We start from the raw sequence: 22,724 nt of genomic DNA, 5'->3' as shown, positions 1-22,724 counted from the left end.
GACCTCTTCTCCCGTAGCGTAGTACTGGCAATTATATACCGCATCGAATAATGGTATGCGCATCTCAGCGTGCAACCATGCAAAGCGCCGTTTCCGGCGACTTGCCTGCAGAAGATGCTATGCAAAGAGCATGTAATACGACCGGTAGGACCCCCTTCTGCTTGGGTCGAACCCGCACCAGCGAATGTCCCGTTCCCTCAAGAATCACAAAGATTTTGACTGGCTAAGCCGTGTTGTATCGCCAGGGGGGCTTTGGGCTACCCTCTTGCCTCTCCTGTCCCGTTCGGCCATGTGGCATGGCTTGCAACTTCCGCTTGGCATTGTCGCCAAAGCTGAAGGCATTGATCGTCAGGTTTAGCTACGGCCTGCAATTGCAAGAGAGTTGTATGCAATTGAAATACTCAGGAATATCAGAGATTTGTTGTATTTCTTTATTTCATTGTCCTCGCAAAGACAGACATGCCGTCTTTTCCAGTCTGAAGACTGTCATGCTCTCATTAGGATTTTAGATTGCACACATTAAAAACCTACTATATATGACCTTTCACTGAATCAAGTCTGTTCAGTCTTAACGCCGTTTTTGCCCCGTTCTAATAACATACTCTTTCATGGCTTGCGTCCATACGTGACATACAGGTCGAAGTACGCATGCTTTCGGACGTCATGAAACTCTTGCTTCACAGCATTGCTGAACTCGACAACCTCTTCGCGCGTCCAGCCCATGAAGCGTGTGAACAACGCTAACATCATCGTCTCCACTCCGTGATGGAAGTTATGCTCCGTGCACTGTCCGACCTCTTTCCACTTGGGCTCGCGCGGCCATTGGTTGATCGGCCACTTGAAGGGGATTCGGCCAATGTCCACAAATCCGGCATTCTGCATCATGTCGGCCGCCTGACCGCAAGTAGTCAGACTGAAGCCGGATTTCTCACCGGCCTCCACCATGAGGTCGCTCCATCTCTTCAGAGGCCCGTTTTCAGGCATCGATCCGTCGTCACACCGAAGTGGGAACTCAATATCTTGAATCTCGAGCCAGCCACCCGAGCTTAAGTTGCTGAAAGTCCGTGTTAGTTTGGGTCTCAAGTTGTCGCGGAATGCGAACAAGAGGAAGCTCACTCAAAGGCCTGACGATAGAATCTCGGCCAATCCCTGAACGCCCCTGTCATCATCAGGCTATGAATATAGTCAAACGGAAAGTTAAAGCTCCATGGCTCTTCAAGATCATCAATCTCAAATTGCACATTGGGGGGCTAGAAGTACATCAGAGGCTAAATATTGAAAGACCACGATTCGAAGCTTACAACACTGGCTGCATGTTAGCAAAGAGGGACAGGGATTTGTTTCGCAGTGCGGAATCTTAAGCTTACTATGCCGGCTGAATAGGCGACAGGTCAACTCCGAGCACCTGCACAGTATATTAGCCTGATCCGCCTCTACCGATTCAAGAATATGGCAAGAAATACCTCTGCCTCGGGATGCTGCTCCGCTTAAGACAAGCAATATCATCAGCATGCGCCGTCATTTTTCGCAAAGGGCTTACCAAAGTCAATGACCCAGAAACCTGTATTTCATGTCAGTCGTCTGCAATTGTCCGGCGTGTGTATCAGGGCTCTTACCAAGGCCGCACCCAACATCTAGAACTCTATTTAACCGTTGTAGTGGAGCGAATGATAAATTCGCATCAAAAGTCAAAAGACAGAGTTGATATTGAAATTCTGTCATTGAAGTCAGCTTCTCCAGTCGGGGCACCTTGCAATGCGAAACATTCTGGTACCAACCTTGTCTTTGAAGCTCTGGCTACGAGATCCCGGGTCAGGTTAGACTGTGTCAGACTGCTTGGAGCGGATCTGGTATGGGCTGGCTTACCTCGTCGGTAGGCAGCACGTATTTACCATCCTTGTACCCGTGGTAAATTCGGCCGTTCTCCTCTAGATGTTTCATGATGGACGACCTCAGTGAGGCGGTTGACGATAGAAAGGACATGTCCTGGCCACCAAATCACGGATTAACAAGTTTATCGGACTTTCAAAGGGTAGGAAGGCTTTACAGATCCGAGAGCGGAGTCACTCTCTGAGAAGAACGCGGAGTCCACATCGGTCTGTGGTTGAAGGGTTAGTCACGAGATTAGGTAGGCAATGTTTGCCTACTATCATCTGTATGGACGTTTCTTACATCATCGGTAGATGGCTCGGTGTCTGGTTCTAGGATGAAGGTGTCGGACCCATCGATGTTCTGGTTATCAGCCATGACTTTAGCAATAACGCAAATGATGAACAACAGCGGCCGTTCTCGCTTTGCCCCTCTCTGTTTGCGAGGAATTGGTGGTGGCTCTCTAGGAGGGATCTGAGTTGCCCGGCCGTTCGTCTGTGTTTTATCTACACACGGATGATGTTTGCTTTAGACTCACGTGTGCCGGGAGGAACGACGACTAAAATATTCCGCAGGTGCAACATGAACAACACTTCTGCCCGCAGCATCACTTCAACGGTCTTCCCTGTTCGGAGGGGACCTAATGGAGGGGGAAAGAAGAAGAGCTGGTCTCGATGACAAGAAAACAAGGATGCTGCGGACGGCCAATTGCGTCTAGCCTGTCAAAGATGCAGCGGGGTGGATGTGACAGATTGGACCTCTGATGGGGAGAAAAAGAAAGCAAGAGTCGGCGATGGCGGGCTCTAGGCTGTTGCTCACGTCGGGGGCCAAACGGGAGGCAGTGTGTGACAAGCGACAGACGAGGTGAACACAGTCGTCTATCAAGACGGGGAAGTGAGAGCGAGAGGAGGGAGGAGAAGCAGCAGCAGAGGCAGCATGCCGGATAGTGTCCGGAAGAGCGCCAAAGCGATAGGCTGACTCGAGTATCACAGGCGACTTTGAATAGACGAGCGTATCAGGATGTTGACCACTGGGTTTGGCTGCTTAAGCGAAAGTGACAGCTTGAGGCGGAGTTGCGAATGGGAACGAGAACCGGCCTCGACAGGAAACCAACGAGGAGCGACACGGCTTCCAGACAAAGGGAGACGGGAGAGGGCCGTCTGCCGCGGTGGAGATGGAAGTAGAAGCGGATGCCCGGGTCAAGTAAGGAAGAGAGCCGGCCGCCGGACAAGTCTGATATCCTGGGGTCCTTTGATATAAGGCACGGACTGGACAAGTCAGGTCAGAACAGGCCCTGGTCAGGGTTGGCCGCCGTATCGAGATGCGAGGAAGAGCCTCCGCGGGAACGGTGAAGAGACCAGACCTAGACGCCAACGGGGGGCCACTCAGCGCAGACTTCGCACTCTGCAACGAGCCAATTGACTTGTCCGAAGAACGGCAGCAGCGTGGCAGAGTGACAGCGCCCAGGATCCTGGAGCTCAAAAGCAAGTCGAGGTGCCGCTGGCGGTGATACGTGGTGGGCGGATGGTGTGTTGCGGTTGGGGGGACTGGAAGCCCAGGACGGCCTAGACTTGTAGCACAGGTCGACATTGGCGCAAGGTTGCACAAGACTAAGGCAATTTTGAAGTACGGCGCAGCATGGCGCGCGCTCTTTCCCTGTGCTGTGGAGTAAAGAACGACCGGGTACTGGTGAGGTAAGGTCGCAGTTGTAGGCTAGGAGAAGCTAAGTTTAGGTAGCTTCTGTGGAAGGAAGCCACGACCCTGTTCCCGCAATGTGAGTAGTCTCTAGTGTAGTGAGAGTAAGTGAGTGGAGTATCAGGTAGCGTGGGAAGGTCCGATGGGCAGCGGGGATCTACCGTGCACTGTTTGTCTTGGCACTTCCAGGACTCACCCGCAATAAGCTGCCAAAGTCCAGAGCGCAAAGGCAACACCAATTAAAGATGCCTCATGCTCGCCTGACACATGTCGGCTGCAACGCCACAGCCCTTCCTCGGGTTGTGACAGGGGAGCCAGCGGCGTTTTGGTGTAGCAAACACCTACCGGAATCAGCAACGCCAGATGCTGTATTTGGCCAGACCCATGTCAAGAGCGGGGACCAAAAGACGTTGAAGAGAGGGCGAGGAGGAGGAGCCTGGCGAGCCTGGGAACTCATGGTACCTGGGTAGGTAGGGCTGGGCTGGGCTACCCGCCAATGACCCTAACGAAACACCGCCTGATCGGAAGGATCAGCTAAAGAGATGGTCGAAACGACAGGTCAACAGCCCCGACCCGCAAAAGCAACGGCAGTCCGCTGCCTCACACGTTCATCAGCAAGCAGAATGCCTGTCGCGTCTAGGCTAGCCGCATCTTGACCCTGAGCAAATGGCAAATGGGAGTTCTAGCCTTGTCGGCTACGGTGCGAGCTGTCTCGTTCTTGTCTCTGCCTTTCCCCTTATCCGCAGGGGAAGGGATATCCGTAACCAGAACGAGAGTTATCAGCGCCAAAATGGTTGCATGCCTCAAATGCAGAAACTCCATTTACCAAATGGGCTGTCCCGTGGATGGGCAAGCCATTGACCCGTTGGAGAAAGCAATTCGTGGATGCTGTCTGGCTGGACACTTCAGTTTCCACTCGGAAGGCTGATCTGTTAACTTCTAGGTCGCCAAAGAGGATGCCGTCGGTAAGCCACACATTTGGCTCTTACGAAAGCATTGGCTAGACACACAGCTCTCAGCTGCACATCCCGCACACTTGATGTACGTGTTGGAATATTTCATGCACAACTCGACACATCGTTCAGCGTTCGTCCCATACAGAACGACTCGGCCCTTCCTTGGCGACTCGTGTTTGTCGGCGTGCAACCTCGACTCGGACAAGAGCACAGCTATATACTGATATACTGCGCAACTGAGTTTCGTCTGTCGAATTCGTGAATATCTGTTGTGTCCGTTGAATTGGGCGGCGCAATTGCTGATTGGATGCATCGCTTGTCCAGTATGTCCAGGTCGTGTTGAATCATGGCTTCGAGGCATTATCGGAGCTACCCTATGATGAGCCTTCCGGCCATTTATCACCTCGAGTTGCAATACAACAACGAGGCGGTCGACGGTCCGTTGCGCCCTGCATGACGGCCTTACCTGACATGGTCTACTGCCCATCTAAGGATGTGCTTTTTCCTTCTTAGAGGGTGGCCACCCCTGCGATCTGTCGTGGTCCAGCACGAATCGTGAAGGAGGTATAGCAAGTGAGCTACTGATTTTCAGCCAGTTCATATTTGTGTAATAGTATCATTTCTCGGACTCGACCTGGTAAGCCCGCAACTCCCATCCCATTTGTCGAGTGACTTCAATGGCGCACCCTCCCTTTCTATACACGGTATGTGCGGGTGGCCAAACGGCACGGAAGCGCTGCCATGTGCATGCAATACTGCACAAAGCCACCTGCCGTTGTGATTCACGCAACTGTCAACCCGGGAATGGTTTGTCCAGACGGGACGTATCTCAGATTGCCTTTAAGTAGCGGTGGTTGCTCGAGGAAACCATCTTCACACCTCCCTCGTCTCCAGACTGTCGGGACTTTCCACAGTCCACAACATTTGAACAGACGGCTGTCTATTTGGCTCAAATCCAGCTCCACGTTTTCATTCGGTCAGAGAGAGACAAACTCGGATGCATGAAAATGAAAGTGCTACCACCTATACACCCACTTACCTCTGGACTGTTCAAAATTGCCTCGTACGGTAATGTGGCGTTGCTTCTCGGTGCCGTTTTGTTGATCTATACCTCCGTCTCCACGTACCTGTCATGGCGACGGCTCAAGCATATCCCCGGCCCACCAGGCGCTGCGTTCAGCAAATGGTGGATGTTGCGTAACACATTAAGTGGCAACATGCATTTGGCGCTCAAGCAGGCCTGTGATGACTTTGGTAAGAGGACCCTCGCCTCCTGTTTCCGGACGCCTTCCCTTAACGCAAGACGGAACATGCATGTCTCACTGCAACGTACGCGGCGTAAACGGGTCTAGAGTCGGACCAAACGGCTAATATCAGAATGTGCCACTGCAGGGCCTCTTACGCGCATCGGTCCTAATGAGTTGGTCACCAACGACCCTGAAGTAATAAAGCGCATGTGGGCTGTCCGTTCGCCATACAAAAAGGGAGAATTCTACGATGCAGTTCGCTTCGACCCGACCCGAGACAATCTCATATCCATGAGAGATGATGACCGGCACAATGAACTTAGGGCAAAGATGGCAGCTGGCGTGAGCGTTCATGGCCCTCCTGGTGAAGCAGTTGCTGATCGCCTGGTCTACTTCTAGTATGCGGGCAAAGAAAACGAGGCCCTGGAAAGCACCATCGACAGAGAGGTCCTGTCGTTCCTCGACCTCATTGAGCGTAAATATGTATCGGAGGAGGGTCAGTATCGGCCAATGGACCTCTCAAAGAAGGCGCAATACTTTACCCTAGATGTCATCACCTCGCTAGCTTTTGGCCAGAAGTTTGGGTATCTAGACCAGGACGCAGACGTGCACTCGTATATAAAAATGACGGAAGATAGTATGCCAGTGATGATGGTCCTCTCGGTCATTCCGGCACTTGCGAGATTGTTACAGACGAGACTTTTGCGTCGGCTCATGCCTTCAGAGCATGATGTCGTGGGATTTGGGAAATTCATTGCGTGAGTCCCCTTGCTCACCTAGCGAACACAGGCAAGATTCTTGTGCTGACAAGAGTTGTCCACGTGTTCAAGCGTAGCAAAGCAAGTAGTAGCAGAACGTATCGACTCGGGGATTGCAAGGAAAGACATGCTGGGGTCCTTCCTAGCACATGGCCTGACACGGGAAGAAGCAGAGGGCGAGACTCTGGTGCAGATCATCGCAGGTTCCGACACGACCGCCACAGCCATCCGCACGACACTGCTGTACCTCATTGCATCGCCCTTGGCCTACGGGAAGCTGACGCAGGAAATCCGGACGGCGGCATCGGAAGGCCGGCTCTCTAACCCAATCACCGACGCCGAAGCGCGCACGCTGCCGTACTTGCAGGCAGTCATCCGGGAGGGGCTGCGGGTGCATCCGCCTGTCGTCGGGCATATGGGCACAACTGTCCCTAAAGGCGGCGATGTCATCCTCGGCGTCCCTGTGCCTGAAGGGACGGATGTTGGTTGGGCGGCGTTCGGCGTACAGCACAACAAGGCTATATATGGAAGTGACGCGATCATGTTCCGACCCGAACGGTGGTTGGACGCCTCGGAGGCCCAACTCAAGACGATGACGAGTACCTGGGAGCTTATTTTCAAGTATGGGAAATGGCAGTGTTTAGGGAGATCAGTCGCACTGCTTGAGCTAAACAAGATCTTTGTCGAGGTAAGCAAACTCCAAGCCCACTGATCCCTGATTCTCATATATGTGGTAGCTCTTGCGGCGGTACGACTTCCAAGTAGTCAACCCGGGAAATCCGTGGCATTCCATTTCGGCAGGTATTTTCATTCAGTCAAATGAGTGGGTAACCATCACGCGTGTTGAATAAGGCTTTGTCAGACAGCCAATAAGGTATGAATGCCTCTTAGGCCTCCGATGGAAGTAAGAGATGGGCTTAATTTACCAGATGAGCCTCGGATTTGACAATCATTAGTTGGAGGCACTTTTCTTTTGAAGTATGACGATACATTGCTTATGTGATTTGGATGATCATAGCTTTCGGTGTCATAGACAACATAAGTTATTCGAGATGGTCTCTGTCATAGAGAGCTGCCAATTCAAGATAATGAAAGTCGCCAGATTGATCGACCTGATCAAGCGTGTTCTTGAAATATGTGCGGTGATCGGCTGTGTCTAATCTTCGTATTCCCATGAGTATAGTATCCGGATTATGACACCATCTTGTCGATGTCCAGTGTGGCCAGAGCCTCAATGCTTTGCAAATACGAAGGGGTGGGGAATTCCTAGACATTTTCCCAGTGCTCTCGGTTGATTGGCATCATTTCAGCAAAATCACAAAACAAAGTTTGTGGTATATACTTCTCCTTCTCTCAAGAGTAGCTTCCTCTTAACAATGTGATAACCCTAGGTTGGGACCCCAGTCTGTTCAGGCAGCCTTATTTGGAGGTGAGAATACTCCAAGGCTTCTGAAGTATGTGTGGCTCGTTCCGCAGTACACCAGGCATTCAGGTAGTCATTGAGCCGGAATAATTGATTGGCTCTCTTGTTTTCTCTCATGCAAGGCCACTTTGTTCAAGCCTGTGATTGGGTACATGCCTCCCCTCTGCTTCGGTGAAGTGCTGAGCAGCCTTTGGGCTTTGCTATATAAGCCGCTTTTCTTGTTGAGCATCATCGGCCTTTTTCCAAGCCTTGCTAATCATACTCTGTCAAAATTGTCAGATTATTCGCAATGGAGACCATCCCGAATGATCATTATGCAAACAAACCATGTCGACCATCCAGCGAGCATGATTGGGATATTCGACGACATATTATCGAGCGACTCTACTGGGACGAGAACCATGGCTTACCAGAGGTCATGGAGATTATGAAGAGCCAACACAGCTTCTCAGCAACGCACGTAACAGTGTACCTGTGTCTAGAATATCGCTAATAGTTCCTCAAGACGTAAACAGTACAGAAGGCATTTCAATAAATGGAACCTTCGAAAGAATATCGGAACGAAAGACATGTTATCGATCATTCAGAAGCGAAAGAGTAGGTGTGACCTTGAAGGGAAAAGGACCCAGTTTACCCTTAGAGGTCGGTCTGTTGCAGAAAGTAAGATCGAGCGTTTTCTCAAGACGCACGATTCGATCTTATGTGATGCAAGTCCGGTAACTTCTAGTGAGTTGCTTGTCTGAAACACATGATATGGTATTGATATTTGTGTAGGTCAGACCCCTGAGAATCTTGTCTTCCACACGCCCCCAGACCTGCAACACGATTTTGCGACTGTAAACAGTCCCGCGTATCAGGCTTTAGAACAGATTTTTAATAAACATTTTGTGGCTATATCGGATGGCGCTTTCGAGGATTACACACTTGAGATGGCGAATATGAGCACACCGCGTCTCTTAAACGAGGAATTTCCCTTGCCTTGGAATTTTCGGCCACCATCTAGGGGTTGTACTGATTGCCAGTCGCCTTTGGCCGAATTCATATTTCCAGCCTTCCATGAATTTTCGGCAGACCACCATGAAAGGGAGATGATCTCGCATTTCTGTAACATTTTGTCCCCTATGATTGTATCATGGGGAGAAGGGACCAACCCTCTCCAACTGTTCATTCTGCCTCAGGCAACCGCAAACCCATTCATACTTCATGGAATCTTAAAGATCACGAGAGCTCATTTAAAAAATAGGGGAATTCTGCCAGCCTCAAGTTTGTGGCTCAAATTTCGTGTTGAGAGCCTAATTAGACGTCTTGAGGCATTGAAGCATTTGCCGAGATATTCTAGAAGCAGCTTCACAGATAGTCACCGGACCCTTATACGCAGTATGTTCCAGGTCTGCCAGTCGTGGAGAAAGCGCTGCAATACACACCGAGACTACTCTATGAGTTTCAAGGAGCCAATAGAGACACTTGAAAGAACGCTTTTCAATCTAGGCTTAGACGACATCACTGATCAAAAGTCAAAATTGGCAATGGACATGCTAGTGCTGTATGATAATGCTGTAAGTCAGGAGCGATTAATGTAATATTCGATTAGTTATTAACCCAAAACAGCTTGTTGGCCAAAGAACTTCAGCTGCAGAACAGCTCAACAAATGGTGGCATGTCGGGCAATTCAGGGTGCCATTAGAAGGACCAGCCTCCGATTTTCTCTTAAGGGTATGAAGAGATCATCTTCGTTTTTTCCACACAAAGAGGACACAAGCTTATAGGTTGTTACAGACTTTTCATTTTAATGTTATTATTGCAGCATTGTCAACTTCATCGCCACTTATGAACTCCCTCTATCAAAAGCACCCCATGCAAAGACTACTCACTGAGCACCCAGAGATGCCTATCAAACCAGCAACTTGCGCTATGGAAACGTTACTGCCATTGCTGGACACTTTAGTCGATATCTTATATACCGAATCTCTTAAGAGGGAGGCATCCTTCGTTATGTCTCTTGAGCATAAACTCGAGATTTGGGTCCCCCCAGTTTTTGATGATACACACACAGCAATTTACGACACGCCAGCTCCTTCTATCTTCGCAACAGAACAATTCCAAGAATGGCTTGCAACGCTGACATACACGGATTCCACTATTCCTATGGCGATGGCATATCGCGAAAGTGCTCTTATTTGTCTGTATGGTGGCGTCTTTCAACCACCACGGCTCTTACAAATCCCCCGAAGAGCCACTATAGCTCTTAATTGCTGCCTGGCTGCGGTAAACCATTCTGGGTTCTTACATGGTCTTCTTTGGCCACTTTTCATTGCTTCCTGTCAGGCTATCATCCCAGAAACTCGTGCTCTGTCGACAACTATCTTCAAAAAGCTGGAGATTTGTCGCGGGATGCCAAATATCAGCCGGGCTTTTAGTGCGGTTCAGGAGGTGTGGAAGAGGTATGATCTCGCAGAATATTCGGACTTCACTTCATTATTTGCAGAACACTGGGAGGTAATGTGTAAAACTATGGATGGGGATCTGATTTGTATTTAATACCGATAGATTCGAAAACTGACCTGGTAACACAGGCAGTCAAAAGAAGCATAACTAGAGAAAACTTAAGAAAGACTGTGATTGACGGTTAAGAAACGTCTTAGGTTGCTATTAATACAAGCCCGGTACCTACCCAGGTAGCAGCTAGCTTGTGTTAACCGATCGCTACAGCACTTTTTAGGGTCCCCACAATTTTTTCCACCATGGTGACCCGCTGTTTCTTCAACATTCAGCTGTCATTTTGGGTCGAGCAACCTGTTTGGTTTCTGCAGCTTCCGCCGCGCCACGAAGCACGAAGATGGGGTGACAGGATTTGACAATACGAAATGAATCAAGAGTAGGCGGAATGGCAAACAGTTTGCGGGCTCACTGTATGTCTGCCGCCCGACAGATCCGAGTGGAGTGCAGTGCCATTCTAGGTGCGTCGACAGCTTTTGTAGCTGATGACAAGGACGATCGCAATACGAAGACCTTGGCTAGTTGTGGTGAACCTCTCGTACAGCTGTTGAAACGACAAGCGTCCAGGCTTTTGGATCTTTACGATCATGACGTATCGGTGGCTAGTCCCACTGCAGCGAAAAGGAACAGGGAGCTCTCAGATGACGGCCGGAGAGACAAGAAGCTTCTTATGAAGAGAATTGATGATATCATATCTATCGCCTACGGGAAGTTCTACGCCTATTTATATAAAGATTTGCCTCTCTCCTGGAGACAACTTTACACGGATGCAAGTATTCTCAAGTTCAGCCTTCTTTTCCTTGCGCGAGCCGAATTCCAAAATGGCGAAGACACTCAAGAGTGGACATCGGAAGGCGACCTGCTGGATGGCATGATCAAGGCCCTGGATCTAGCCCTTATCCTTGCTGGCGCAGGTGGATATCAACGAGGTCGACGATGGATTGACAAAGCATTGGCCCTTCTACAAGAAGTATGTGCGGAAGGAGATACAAGGTTTTGCGCCGAAGACGATGTTGGAGATCACCCGAGGAAGAGGGCTAAGCTGGCCTCGTCTCAGAGCTTGGGTGTAAACGCCGAGCCTCAATTTTCAACAAGAGAACCGTTTACGCTGCCTGTGAAGAATGCTATCAAGCGATTCAAACCGATGTCTCTGGATGAATTTCAGAGTTACCTGGACAAATCAGCAAAGGTTAGGGCTGGCCCAGAGCCATTGATCTTTAGCCACATCACAGAAGGGTGGCCAGCCCGCACAACTAATCCATGGGATACTCCCGCCTACTTGCTTTCGCAGACTTTCAATGGTCGCCGTTTGGTGCCTGTGGAGATAGGACGCAGCTATGTTGATGAGGGCTGGGGTCAGAAGATTGTTCCTTTTCGTGATTTTCTACGCGATTATATCGACTCGTCTACCTTTGATGCCTCGCCTCGTATTGAGCCGCTTAAGCCCCGGACAGTCGCCTACCTCGCCCAGCATCAGCTCTTTACGCAGTTACCTCAATTGCGGAACGACATTCTCATCCCGGACTATTGCTATACAGCACCGCCATCGCATCCAACAGACCCTTCTCAGGATCAGCCAGAGCTTGAGTCCCCTATGCTGAATGCCTGGTTCGGACCACCCGGCACAATCACGCCACTACACACTGATCCGTACCATAATCTACTGGTGCAAATTGTAGGGCGCAAGTATGTCCGGTTATATTCGCCTCTACAGACTGAGAGGATGAGAGCCCGCGGGAAAGAAGCTGGAGTGGAGATGGGCAATACGAGCGCTGTGGATGTGGGCGTCATAGAAGGCTGGGACGTAGACCCTGAAGACGGGAATAGTGTTGAGGCTGAAGAAACAGCAGAGGGCCGCGAAGACTCTTTAGCAGGACGGCAAGGTATGTTCCGTGAACTACCGTTTGTGGATTGCATCCTGGAGCCGGGGGACACTCTGTATATACCTCTAGGATGGTGGCATTATGTTCGTGGGCTAAGCGTTAGCTTCAGCGTCAGCTTTTGGTGGAATTAAGACCAAAAGCTTTGAAGCTCCACACCTTCGAGAGGAAATATACCTGTTAGAAAATGTTTTAAGCAATCGTTGTCTCAGATCCTCTCTGAGCGGTGACAACATTCCAAGACATAGACAAGCTGCCACGTTGACTTGTATCCACAGCTGATTTCTGCCATGCTGTATTGTAGAAGCTTCAAAAAAACAAGAGTTGATTTAGAATTTCTGCAAACCAGTCAATTTACCCTTACTATCTCACTGCTGGATCTCTGTTATCTTAAGTTTATTGGACGTAAGATCCATGCCGCCAGGATTGGGTAGGTAGACAGATATAATTACACCACCTTAGCTGGGTACCCCACGTTTTCGGCGTTCAGCCTCCATTTTAGCGCTGCAATCCGGAGGCCGCGGTACCTAGGTAGCTTTTAGGTCCCTGGCCACATAACGTTAGAGCTAGCTAAGTGAGCTAGCAGTGGAGGAATTGGCTGACTGTCTCTCCACTGACTGCGTGCGTCCCCCACCACTCCACTCTCCACCACCACCGGCATCCCCGCCGCTGCTTGTGCTGCATCTGCTGCAACACCAGCCAACAAAAGCGCAACCGCATTCGCCGATCCGCGACACCTGTCATCGTCCAGCATCCAGCTCTTCCCAATCCCTCATCTTCCCCTTCATATTGCGATTCCAGACAGTTACGACGAAGCCTTCATTGTCTCGCCGGCGTCTTTGCAACTGCGCGCTCTTCGCTGATCGGCGCCTCCCACGGCACCCAGACCGTCGTCCTTGTTGAGACCTCACTCGACTGTCCACTGCAGAGAATACAGAAGACTTTGCGTATCAATCTTGATCGCGCGAATCTGCGTCTTTTTGCCAATATTGGCAGATGTCTCCCATGGAGTCCGTCACCGAGTCGTCTGGGGATGACGCTGCCTCGGCTCCAACCGCCACGAACAGGCATCTGACCTTCCTGGACCTACCTCGCGAGACACAGAAGGAGATCTTCAGCCATGTATGCGCTCCACCATCATGCCTCAATACGTAGAATCTTTCAATCTCTTTGCTAACCGCATTCCCACAGTGCTCGCAAGGCGACCTTATCTGTCTGTCCCTTGTCTCGAAGCACTTTAGAGATCTCGCAGCCTCGCATTTGTATCGGAATTTTCACATTGTCTTCCCCGACGAAGACGATAAGTCTTTCGATTCGTCCATAGACGGTTTGGCTGGCGGGCTAGACACTTTTGTCACAAGCGAATATGACTATGCGAAACACCTGAGGGACCTATCTCTTGATACACTGAGCGCCGGGAAGAAGGCTGAGAATGCCTACAAAGCATATCTGTACGATGTCAGCTGCGGCAAGTTTATGAACACTCTGCTGCTATTGACATTGCGCAAGGCAAAGTCTCTGGAAACATTCAGGTTCGTTGCGCGGATAGAAAAGGTCTCTTGACAAGCCTCTTATGCTTAACATGCTTCTCTGAACAGGTGGAACATCCGTGTCGAACTAAGTCGACAAGTCTACCGAGCGCTTCATCAGATCGACACCCTCAGCCATGTCCACATTCGCCTGCAAGCCGGTCCGTCATTATACGAGACCCCGCCGCCTCTTCCATACACGTCGCCCATCACAGCTCCTCCTACGTTGTCAAATCACTTCACAGACGTGATCGCGATGCCGCCACCACCGCCATCCCTCTCCTTCGCTACGCCGGTTGCACCTTCTATTTTCTACGCCCCGCCTCCTACATCAACGCCGGCGCCACCTCTCCCCAAACCTCCGTCGAGAATGAGGTCTTCCAGGAGAACGCCGCTGTCAAAAGAGCCACCCACTCTATCGGGTTTCAAGAAGCTCAAGTGCCTGTCCGTCCTGGACATCGATTCCCTGGACAGCATTACGGAGATCAAATCTTGCGTGAGGAACTCTTCAGGAACCCTTACCAAATTAAAGCTTTCTTTCTCAGATTCGCTTGGCCTCCAAGCTCGGAAGCCGCCGCCGGACGATGATCCAGACGATTCTGACCCAGATGATGACTTCCAAGTGATACCCCCACTGCCGGGAAGCAATCCGTATGGTGATGATGTAAGCGGGCCGGCGAAGGCTTTCCGAGCTCAGGAGGAAAAGAAAAGCCAGGAACAAGTCCTTGGCCGAATTTTTGATGTGGAGCCGTACTTCGTAAAGAAGTCTGCGAAGCGGCCGAAGGAGAGTGATGCCGATAAAGTAACTACTGAGGAACAGACTGGCACCACGGGGTCGGATTTCATAAATGCAATCAGAGCTGTTTCAAACAAGCTAATGAAGGACTTGAATGGCTCAGGCAACTTCTCAGCAACGCAACAGGAAATACTCGATACCATCGAGACAGCCGCAAGGAAATACGTCACTTCTGAGGAGGCAAAGAGCAAAGAGACTCCGAAGTCGGATTCGAACGGTGAATCGAGTTCAAGTGCTGAACAGAGTCTGACTCCTGAACAAAAACCCGACGAGAAAGCGCCTGAAGCCACGACAAGCCTCTTTGAGCCAAAGGTGACAAAAACCAAGGATGACGCGAAGGACACATCCCCAGAAGATATCAACATCGAGGAGCCGGAGGAACAACTCGTAATCGACGGCCAAGAAGGTTCGAGCAAAGATGTTCCCTCGGAGCCTGCCTCTAATCAAGAAAGCTCCCCTGAGAACGTAGCTAGCACTGCTGCCACAGTGCCTGCTCCGTTACCGAATCTGAATTCGCTGTCGAACGTGGGTAAAGCGGCTGCTAGCCTCATTGCCCAAAAAGAGAATTTCAAGATATTGTCTGAGAGGCTCGAATCTTTCGAAGCACAGGCCAATAGGATGGGCCAAGAAATACAACGACTTCGCCTAGATGATGGCAGCGTCAATATTGACCTCCTTGCGGCTGCGGAACAACAAATGCGTACATTCAGCAAGAGCATCGAGGATATCCAGAAGGAAATGAATTCTGTGGAGCGCGAGATTGATGATGCGGAGAAGCAAATCCCTTTCTTGTCGACCGCTGATGACACAGAGGCACAAAACCGCCGTATCAGCGAGTACGTGCGCTCTACTAGAGGCATTGCCCTTCAATCCCTCAGCATTTATCTCATCCCAGTAAAGTACAACGTGCTTTCTCACGCTCTTGACTTGCGCGCTCTGCAACGAATAACTCTGCTTAACGTCGGATCACAAGTGCCTATATGGAACCTGCTGGCAAAGGAGAACAAGGCTCAGCCATTGGCATTGCGCAAGATCTTTACTGACAATGTCTCTACCGCCTTCCTGAACCTCGTGTCTCAACTTGAGGAGCTACACGAATTCTTCATCCTCGAGCGAGAGTCGAAATATACCCCTGAGAGCTTTGCTCCCAGGACTACTACCACCATCGATCAAATCCGCCGTCTCGTACTTAAGAAGCACCTGCCCACGCTGAAGCGCCTGATGATCAAGAACCAAGCCGATGAGACCTGGGATGTGGACCAAAAGACCATGTCCCTGATCTGTAAGCGTGGAAGAGTCCTCGAGGAGCTTGCCGTTAGCACCGGTATTCGAGCAATTGTAAGTGAACCTCTTTGATATGCTGCCGTTTTAATACTAACCTTATTGACAGCATACGATCTTGCAAAACATATCGGACCTCGAGAACCTCCGCGCGCTGCATATCATACAGCTGAGGAACGACGATACCTGCGTTTGGGTCATGCGCGAGACTCGGCGGTTTTTGGTTGACAATCTGTCGCACTATCCCAAGCTCAAGTTGGAGTGGGTCTCCATCAACAACGGCGACAGGGCAGACCGCATCGTGCGATATACAGACCTGCCGCAGAGCGAGACGAAGAAGTCCAAGAACAAGGGCAAGGAGAAGGCCCCGATGCCTTCCACGAGCGGACCTTTCCCCGTGTTGCCACTTGACACTTGGGACGGCGCCAGCTCCAGCGATGAGGATGACGAGGACGGCCCCGGCTCTTTGAAACTGGACACGATTGAGGACATCCACTTCTACGACGTCTGGGGCGTTCGCATCTTCAAGAAGGAGATCGTCTCAGGACGCCTGTGATACGAGTACGAAGGACCCATTTTTTGGCTTACCCATCTTATCTTCGGAGGAGTACAAACGCACTGCTCTTTTCCTCGGCCTGCCCATCTGTCTGTACTGTATCGGTACTCGGGAATACCCCCCCTTCATATTCTCTTGCTTTATCTATCTTCTATGCTATTTGGCGTGGTTGGCGTTGGCTGCGAGATCCGACATTCGCTGTTCGGCCGGTGAGAAGGCAATCTACAGATACTCTAGACACACATATGTAGCGTAATGGTAAAAGTCGTGCTGTGGTCATCTAATATGTGTGATTGCTGGCTTCAGATCGACTTAGTTAATCCCTTATTAAGTGCTGCCGGCCGGGGCAGGATAAGTGAGCCATTACATTACGTATGGTGCTGTTGTCATCCCAGCTCAGAGCAAAGCTACAATTAGGTAATTGTGGCTTAGAGCTTGTTCTAAGTTATAGTTATTGACATCTGATGAACAAATTAGCAGAAGTTGTGCACATCCGATGATATGGGCTTATGGGGACCATCACAAGGCGGCACTATCCAATCTCTAGACAACGGCGACAAGGCATTGGCCATATTATATATTACTACAGTCATATCCTCTATTCCCATCTATGTGTACTGTCATCATGTTCCGTAGTCATAACATCTTCGTAGGAGCCATAGTATCCCAAAAGGGGGTATAGGTATCATCATTAGTAGCCTCCATTCTCCCGCCTTGCCACCTCAGACAAGATCCCAGGCCGCGATGCCCACCCAGCTCATGCCGCACCGGCCCTTCTTCGACAGGAACTCGGCCTTCGAGACGCCCCGCGCGCTCTGCCCGTTCAGCGTGTCCAGGCCGTACAGCGAGATCGTCTGGCCGGGCGCGCCCAGGTCGCGCGCGGGGATGTCGGCCCACCACCAGAAGCCGTCCGAGTCGAGGGGGACGAGGTCGTCCTTGCGGCCGTCGGGGCCGTGGATCTTGACCATGAGCAGCATGGGCTTGCCCCTGCCGTTCTTCTCGGGCGTCCAGTGCTCGCAGATCTTGGAGAACTGGAAGCGCACGACCTCGCCGCTGTGCACGGGGACGTGGCGCTCGCGCGGCGAGAAGGTGAACTCGGACAGGCCCTCCTCGGTCGCGGCGCCGTACCACTGCGCGGGCTCGCCGCGCACCGGCCCCACGATGTACTCGGCCCAGCTCATGGCGCGGCCGTCGCTGCGGAACTGGTGCCGCTCGTCCTCGGGGAAGTGCTTCAGCCCGAAGAGGTCGTTGGGCCGCGTGAACATCTCGGGCTTGAAGTGCTTCTGGTACTGCTGGTTGCCCACGGAGCCGGCGCCCCAACAGGCGTCGAGCAGCTTCCACTCGCCGTTGTCGATCTTTACGGCGTTCCAGGCACTATACAGCATGCAGTCAGTGTTTTGTTCATTGTAGACGACGTGGCTCAAGCCACGCAGGGATCGAGAAAGAAAATTACTTACTGGCCAGTCGCATCGCGCGGAGGAACAGGGGCATCCTTCGCCAGGGGCGTGTAGCCATATCCCTTTCCATGCCCGCCAACGACAATACACTCCAGACCCGCCCGCTTGGCAATCGACTCGTACACACGAGCATACCCCTCGCACACGGCCTTCCCCGAGAAGATTGTCTCGCTCGGCGACCCTCTGGCGATGCACCCGCCAAAGAACCCCTCGACATCATACGCGATATTGTGATGACACCACGTGAAAATAGCACGAGCCTTGTCCGTAGGAGACGGAAATGATCCGCACAGGACCTGCGCCAGATAGCCCACGGGGTCTTGCCGTGGGAGACTATTGCTTGGGAACTGCGCAGCCACGGCATCTGGGCGCGAGAAGTCCCTACATATCAGACATCCGGCCTCGCTTGGTTGATGAGCCGCCTCGATCTGCGCCGCGCTCGGCCGGGATGAGACCGGTACGGGCGGAGGCGCACTGTCATCTGGCGTGCCCTTGATCTTCTCCCCCCTCACTTGAGGAATAGGGGAGGGGACATGGCTTGATGGCGGCGGGGGAAGACGGCGTGGTAGGGTCGGCGCAGGGGGCTCCTCGTCCGCCTCTTGGATTCGTGGCGATCGATTCGGTTGTGGCCGGGTTGGTAGGCGAGGCGGCAAGGAGGGTCGCCCAGGTTCACTTACACGGGGGATGGTGGGTGCTGATTTTGACGGTAGGAGTGGTGCCTTGACGGGGATAGTCCTCGGAGGAGCCGCAGCCGCCGCGGCTGCTGCTTCTTTCTCGGCAGCATCTTTTGCTCGCGCCTCCAACTCGCGCCGGGTAGGGGGTAATGGCGGTAACTTGGCCTGATCTAGAGTGGGAGGGAGCTTGCGGAGAGGCTGTCCATCGACAGACCCCACACTCGTATGTGAGGAGGTCTGATGTAGGGAGAGATTCGAAAAGTTTGATACTTCAGACGAATTCGAGTTCCGTCTGACAGACAGCGACTGTGTCGACGGCCGCCGCGGTGGCAGCGCCGGCGATGTGGCCTGCTCTGTGGATCTCCTAGATGGTAGGGGTGGTGGTGCTAGGCCTCCTCGACCGGGTAGTGCTGGGGCACTCTCTATCGCATGCCCATTTGCGGGAGCCGTGCTCGTTCTCCGAGGCAGAGCAGGGGCCGCCGCGACTTTGCTGGTAGGCCGTGGCGGTATTGAAGGGTTGCCGTTGCTCTGGCCTGCGACGGCAGCAGGGCCGACTGGCGGAGGAGGAGCTGGCGAGGGCCGGCCCGTAGGGGGAGGGGGCGGGGGCCTCTTATTCACGGGACTGGGCGACTTGAAATTCTTCTGTTGGTTGAGGGCGGCGATACGCTCAGCTAGGGTCGTAAAGTGAGGCTCCTCCGTGTCTGCCATGGTTATGATGGATGCTATGACGGAAATTCGCACCTATAATGCCAAAGGCGCTGAATTATAAACGAAGGGACGGCGATCCAAAGTGGTGGCGAACCGGGTTGGGTTGCGGCTGGAGATCCGGGTCGTTGAAGGATGGGGTTGAAACAATGCGCTTCTTGAACCCGTCTGAACCCCACAAATCGCCAGGCAGTGACTCCGAGATCAACCACCCTTGGGTGGTGGCAGGTCGGGTCTCCGGCACAGGCTTGGCTTTGGCTACCGCATCAGGTTCGCCGGATCTGTTCTTGGTCTGTTCTGCTCAAGTGACTGACTGTATAAAGGTGAAGTGAAGTGAGGTGAAGTGTCGTTGAAGTGGGATGAGACCAAACTAACAGGCCAGGCAGGCAGGCAGACAGGCAGGCAGCTGAAGCGAGCGGCGGCGGGGTCGAGTCGAGATCAGATCAAAAAAGCAGATCAGGTCAGATAAATAAATGGAGAAAGCAGAGTCACTCAATGTCGGGCAGGTTGCAGCCGCCAGTCTCCAATCGGGCGAATCAGATGCCAATATCGAAAGCAGGTGGTGCAAGTGAAAGGTCGAAAGGGAACGAGAAGATAAAGTAGATACAGCAAGAGAATGTGAGTAACAGGACAGGAAACACAGGACAGGACAGGGGATGCTTGATGGGCTTGGATGACAGATGAGGAGCTCAAGGCGTGTCAAACGTCTTTTTAGCTGCTGGGCCACGGCACAGCACTGCCGTCCTAGCGCCCTTCGTGATTGGGTCTAGCCCTGAGAACCTGAAGGATGGGCAGCTAGTAGGACACAGCCTTGCGGCCAATCCACCAACACAGCCCAGCACAGGGTGTTCTCCTTGCGCCGCTAGGATCTGGGCGCAGGCTTGGGTATGCTATCATTGGATCAGATAGTCCTTCTGTTGCTCATCCATGATGTTAGTCAGGAGAAACATTGAACGCTGATGCTATAATGTGGTGTCATGAGAAATTGTCTGCAGAAAACCCTGCATCAGCGCCACATCTTGTCATATACACATTGCCAGCCATTTTTGATGCTATAGACACAAGCCAAACCTGGCTTATTGACGACGCCGAGGCTTATTTGCACATCATACAACTAGAAAGCTGCCAGCTCTCCCCGTGCCCCCCTTAAGCACTTATCCTGCTGTCCGGCGACTCGCTGTCAGACGACAGGTCCAACCTCGCCAGCGTGTCGTAGATGCCAGGCACCGACCCGAGGCCCGTCAGGGTCCGCGGGACCTCCTCGAACGGCCACTTCTCCCCCTCGATGGCCTGGCCCACCTGCTTCACCAGGTTCTGCATCTCCGGCCCGTCCCAGAAGCCCTCGCGCACGTGGATCTCCCGCAGCAGCTTCAGCGACTTGTTGCGGATCGTGGCGTCCTCGGACGATATCGACACATAATACAGCGGCCCCACTATGCCCGCGTCGTAGGTGTATCCCCGCGCCTTTTGCGTGCGCGACCGCTTGTGGTAGTTCTGGTACAGCATGTTCCCTGTGACGAACATCTCCTTGATGATGGCCTGGTCCGACTTGGCAGGCTCGGGGCACTTGGCTTGCAGCGTCTCCGGGTCCAGGCCAGTCATGCCGTTCAGGAAGAGGCTGGCACAACGAAAGTGCAGCCAGTCAACATGCAGTGAGAAGTACTCAGACGTGCCGGGTCGCGGGGCTTTCGGTGACGACATGAACCTCTTGAAGAGCAACTCAAGCTTTCTCGTCCGGGCTGCCAGCCGAAACTGCTGCGCGCTCTCCTCCGGTCGTGACCAGAATTCGAGGTCACCCGAGCGACCGTCCGTCTCGTACATCCGCCCATGGATGTCCCTAAAATAGGCAAGCTCCTGCTTGTGGACGTCCCATAAGTCCTTGAAGTCCTGCATCTCTGAGCCGTCGTACATCTTACGCAGGTTGTATGACTTGATGGCGATGACCGGCTTGACCTGGTCGGCGAAAAATGATGCTGATATCTCGAGTCGAGCAAATATCATGATGATGTCCTGCATGTCTAGGTCGCCGGAATATACGCCCCGTGACGCCTTGTTGTCGTCGGCTAGGAATTCAAAGTAGCAGTCCGGTAATGAGCCGATGATGTTCAGCCCGTTTCTTAGATGAGTCAACGCTGCGGTATGGTTAGAGCGTAGAGACTCGAGACAGATGAAAGCGAGACAGCACACGAGGAAGAGGCGTGTGCTGTCGTCTGAGGGTGAGGCGACATGTTTCTGTAGTTTAGACAGTGACTTGGTGTACTGCTCGATGGTGAACACCTCGACCTCGTCACAGTCGGTTGGTGAGGCACCCTCTGGGATCTGGAACTGGTGGTACGCGGCGCCGAGGGCAACCATGGCGTGCTTCACTGCTTCGTCCTGGTGGCTCATCTGCGGACATATCCGCGCAAAGAAGTCTGTAAAGTTAAGTACATGATTTGCGAGACCGCCCGAGGAGACGGTCCTGAACTTGTGAAAGAAGCGCCTCTCGGTCTCAGTGCCGTCGATATCGGCAATCAATGGGCGCATGGAACGGAAGGCGTCGTTCCATTGGTAGGTCTTGAGGAACTCCCTCTTGGCAATCTCAAGACTGCGGAGGGTCTCCTGAGTACGGTGGCGGCTCGGCGCACCCTTGTCGTAGCCGTCGCATGTGCGACCTGTGGATGTGCATCTCAGACATGCGGGTTTCTCTTCGCCGCACTTGACACGCCGTATTCTGTATGAGACACCGAGGTTTAGATTTGGCGTCTAGGGTTTGCATTAAGACTACGAAGGATCAAAACCACTCACTTGCTGTGACTCAGTGTTAGACAGGAGGACCAGTGCATGTGAAGAGACTGCTTTAAAGCAGCGATAAGGGAAGTGAAGGCAGGTCATCATACCAGGTTAAGCAGCCCGTCCTGACTTTGGGCTTGCTGGCACGCGTTCGCCGCCGCGCAACCGACAAGTCGAGGTGCGCGGCGGCGTCGTCTGGGTCCTTCACGGCCGACCCCATGCCGACAGGGCGTCTCGAACGGGGCAGGGTAGCGTACCGATTCCTGTCAGTAAGCCAGAGTAACGGCGCTGGCGCTGGCGTCGGCACCGGGGTACGTCAGGTGCGTTCGGGGCAGCGGGTGCGTAGTATCCGGACGCGGCGGGCGACAAGAGTCTGGAGACGGGCAGCGAGTGACAGGCGGCTCTGTGGTCTTGGGAGATGTCCCTCGTACAGAAGACACGGATGATTGGAAGATGGGAGGAGCGCGGGCTTTTAATGATCGGGGCTTGGCCGAGATTGCTTGGAATCACAGCTGGTAACGAGCCGGGGACGACCGGGGGGGACAATGCTTGGTGGCCCTTGACGTTAGTATCCAGTGGGTGGTCTGTCAAAGTGACAGCGATGGAGTCGATCACAAGAAGGCACAGCGG

The 22,724-nt window shown here is 52.5% G+C and overlaps 5 protein-coding genes across 5 annotated transcripts; 2 read left to right on the top strand and 3 right to left on the bottom strand.

Annotated features, from left to right (window-relative positions):
• Nucleotides 1–606: 606 nt before the first annotated feature.
• UCRPA7_6861 (putative methyltransferase domain-containing protein) lies at nucleotides 607–984 on the bottom strand (the record flags this gene model as incomplete). Its single annotated transcript, XM_007919396.1, has 1 exon — nucleotides 607–984. The coding sequence occupies one exon, from the start codon at nucleotides 982–984 to the stop codon at nucleotides 607–609; it is 378 nt and encodes a 125-aa protein (XP_007917587.1).
• Nucleotides 985–6,652: 5,668 nt separating this feature from the next.
• UCRPA7_6860 (putative pisatin demethylase protein) lies at nucleotides 6,653–7,237 on the top strand (the record flags this gene model as incomplete). The annotated part of the gene is made up of 1 exon (XM_007919395.1): nucleotides 6,653–7,237. The coding sequence occupies one exon, from the start codon at nucleotides 6,653–6,655 to the stop codon at nucleotides 7,235–7,237; it is 585 nt and encodes a 194-aa protein (XP_007917586.1).
• Nucleotides 7,238–13,329: 6,092 nt separating this feature from the next.
• UCRPA7_6859 (putative f-box domain-containing protein) lies at nucleotides 13,330–16,486 on the top strand (the record flags this gene model as incomplete). The annotated part of the gene is made up of 4 exons (XM_007919394.1): nucleotides 13,330–13,446; nucleotides 13,516–13,856; nucleotides 13,923–15,987; nucleotides 16,040–16,486. The coding sequence occupies 4 exons, from the start codon at nucleotides 13,330–13,332 to the stop codon at nucleotides 16,484–16,486; spliced, it is 2,970 nt and encodes a 989-aa protein (XP_007917585.1).
• Nucleotides 16,487–17,208: 722 nt separating this feature from the next.
• Nucleotides 17,209–19,325, bottom strand: UCRPA7_6858 (putative transglutaminase-like superfamily protein; the record flags this gene model as incomplete). The annotated part of the gene is made up of 4 exons (XM_007919393.1): nucleotides 17,209–17,860; nucleotides 17,944–18,092; nucleotides 18,621–18,815; nucleotides 19,236–19,325. 4 exons carry the CDS (start codon nucleotides 19,323–19,325, stop codon nucleotides 17,209–17,211), a joined length of 1,086 nt encoding a protein of 361 aa, XP_007917584.1.
• A 1,143-nt stretch (nucleotides 19,326–20,468) lies between these two features.
• On the bottom strand, nucleotides 20,469–22,147 carry UCRPA7_6857 (putative c6 zinc finger domain protein; the record flags this gene model as incomplete). Its single annotated transcript, XM_007919392.1, has 2 exons — nucleotides 20,469–22,035; nucleotides 22,110–22,147. The coding sequence occupies 2 exons, from the start codon at nucleotides 22,145–22,147 to the stop codon at nucleotides 20,469–20,471; spliced, it is 1,605 nt and encodes a 534-aa protein (XP_007917583.1).
• Between the last annotated feature and the right edge of the window lie 577 nt (nucleotides 22,148–22,724).

The sequence above is a fragment of the Phaeoacremonium minimum genome (assembly GCF_000392275.1).
Source record: "Phaeoacremonium minimum UCRPA7 unplaced genomic scaffold PA7_03_scaffold_496, whole genome shotgun sequence".
In the NCBI taxonomy this organism is placed as follows: domain Eukaryota; kingdom Fungi; phylum Ascomycota; class Sordariomycetes; order Togniniales; family Togniniaceae; genus Phaeoacremonium; species Phaeoacremonium minimum.
Note: the sequence above shows the minus strand (reverse complement) of the source record. Positions and strands in the feature narration are given on the sequence as shown.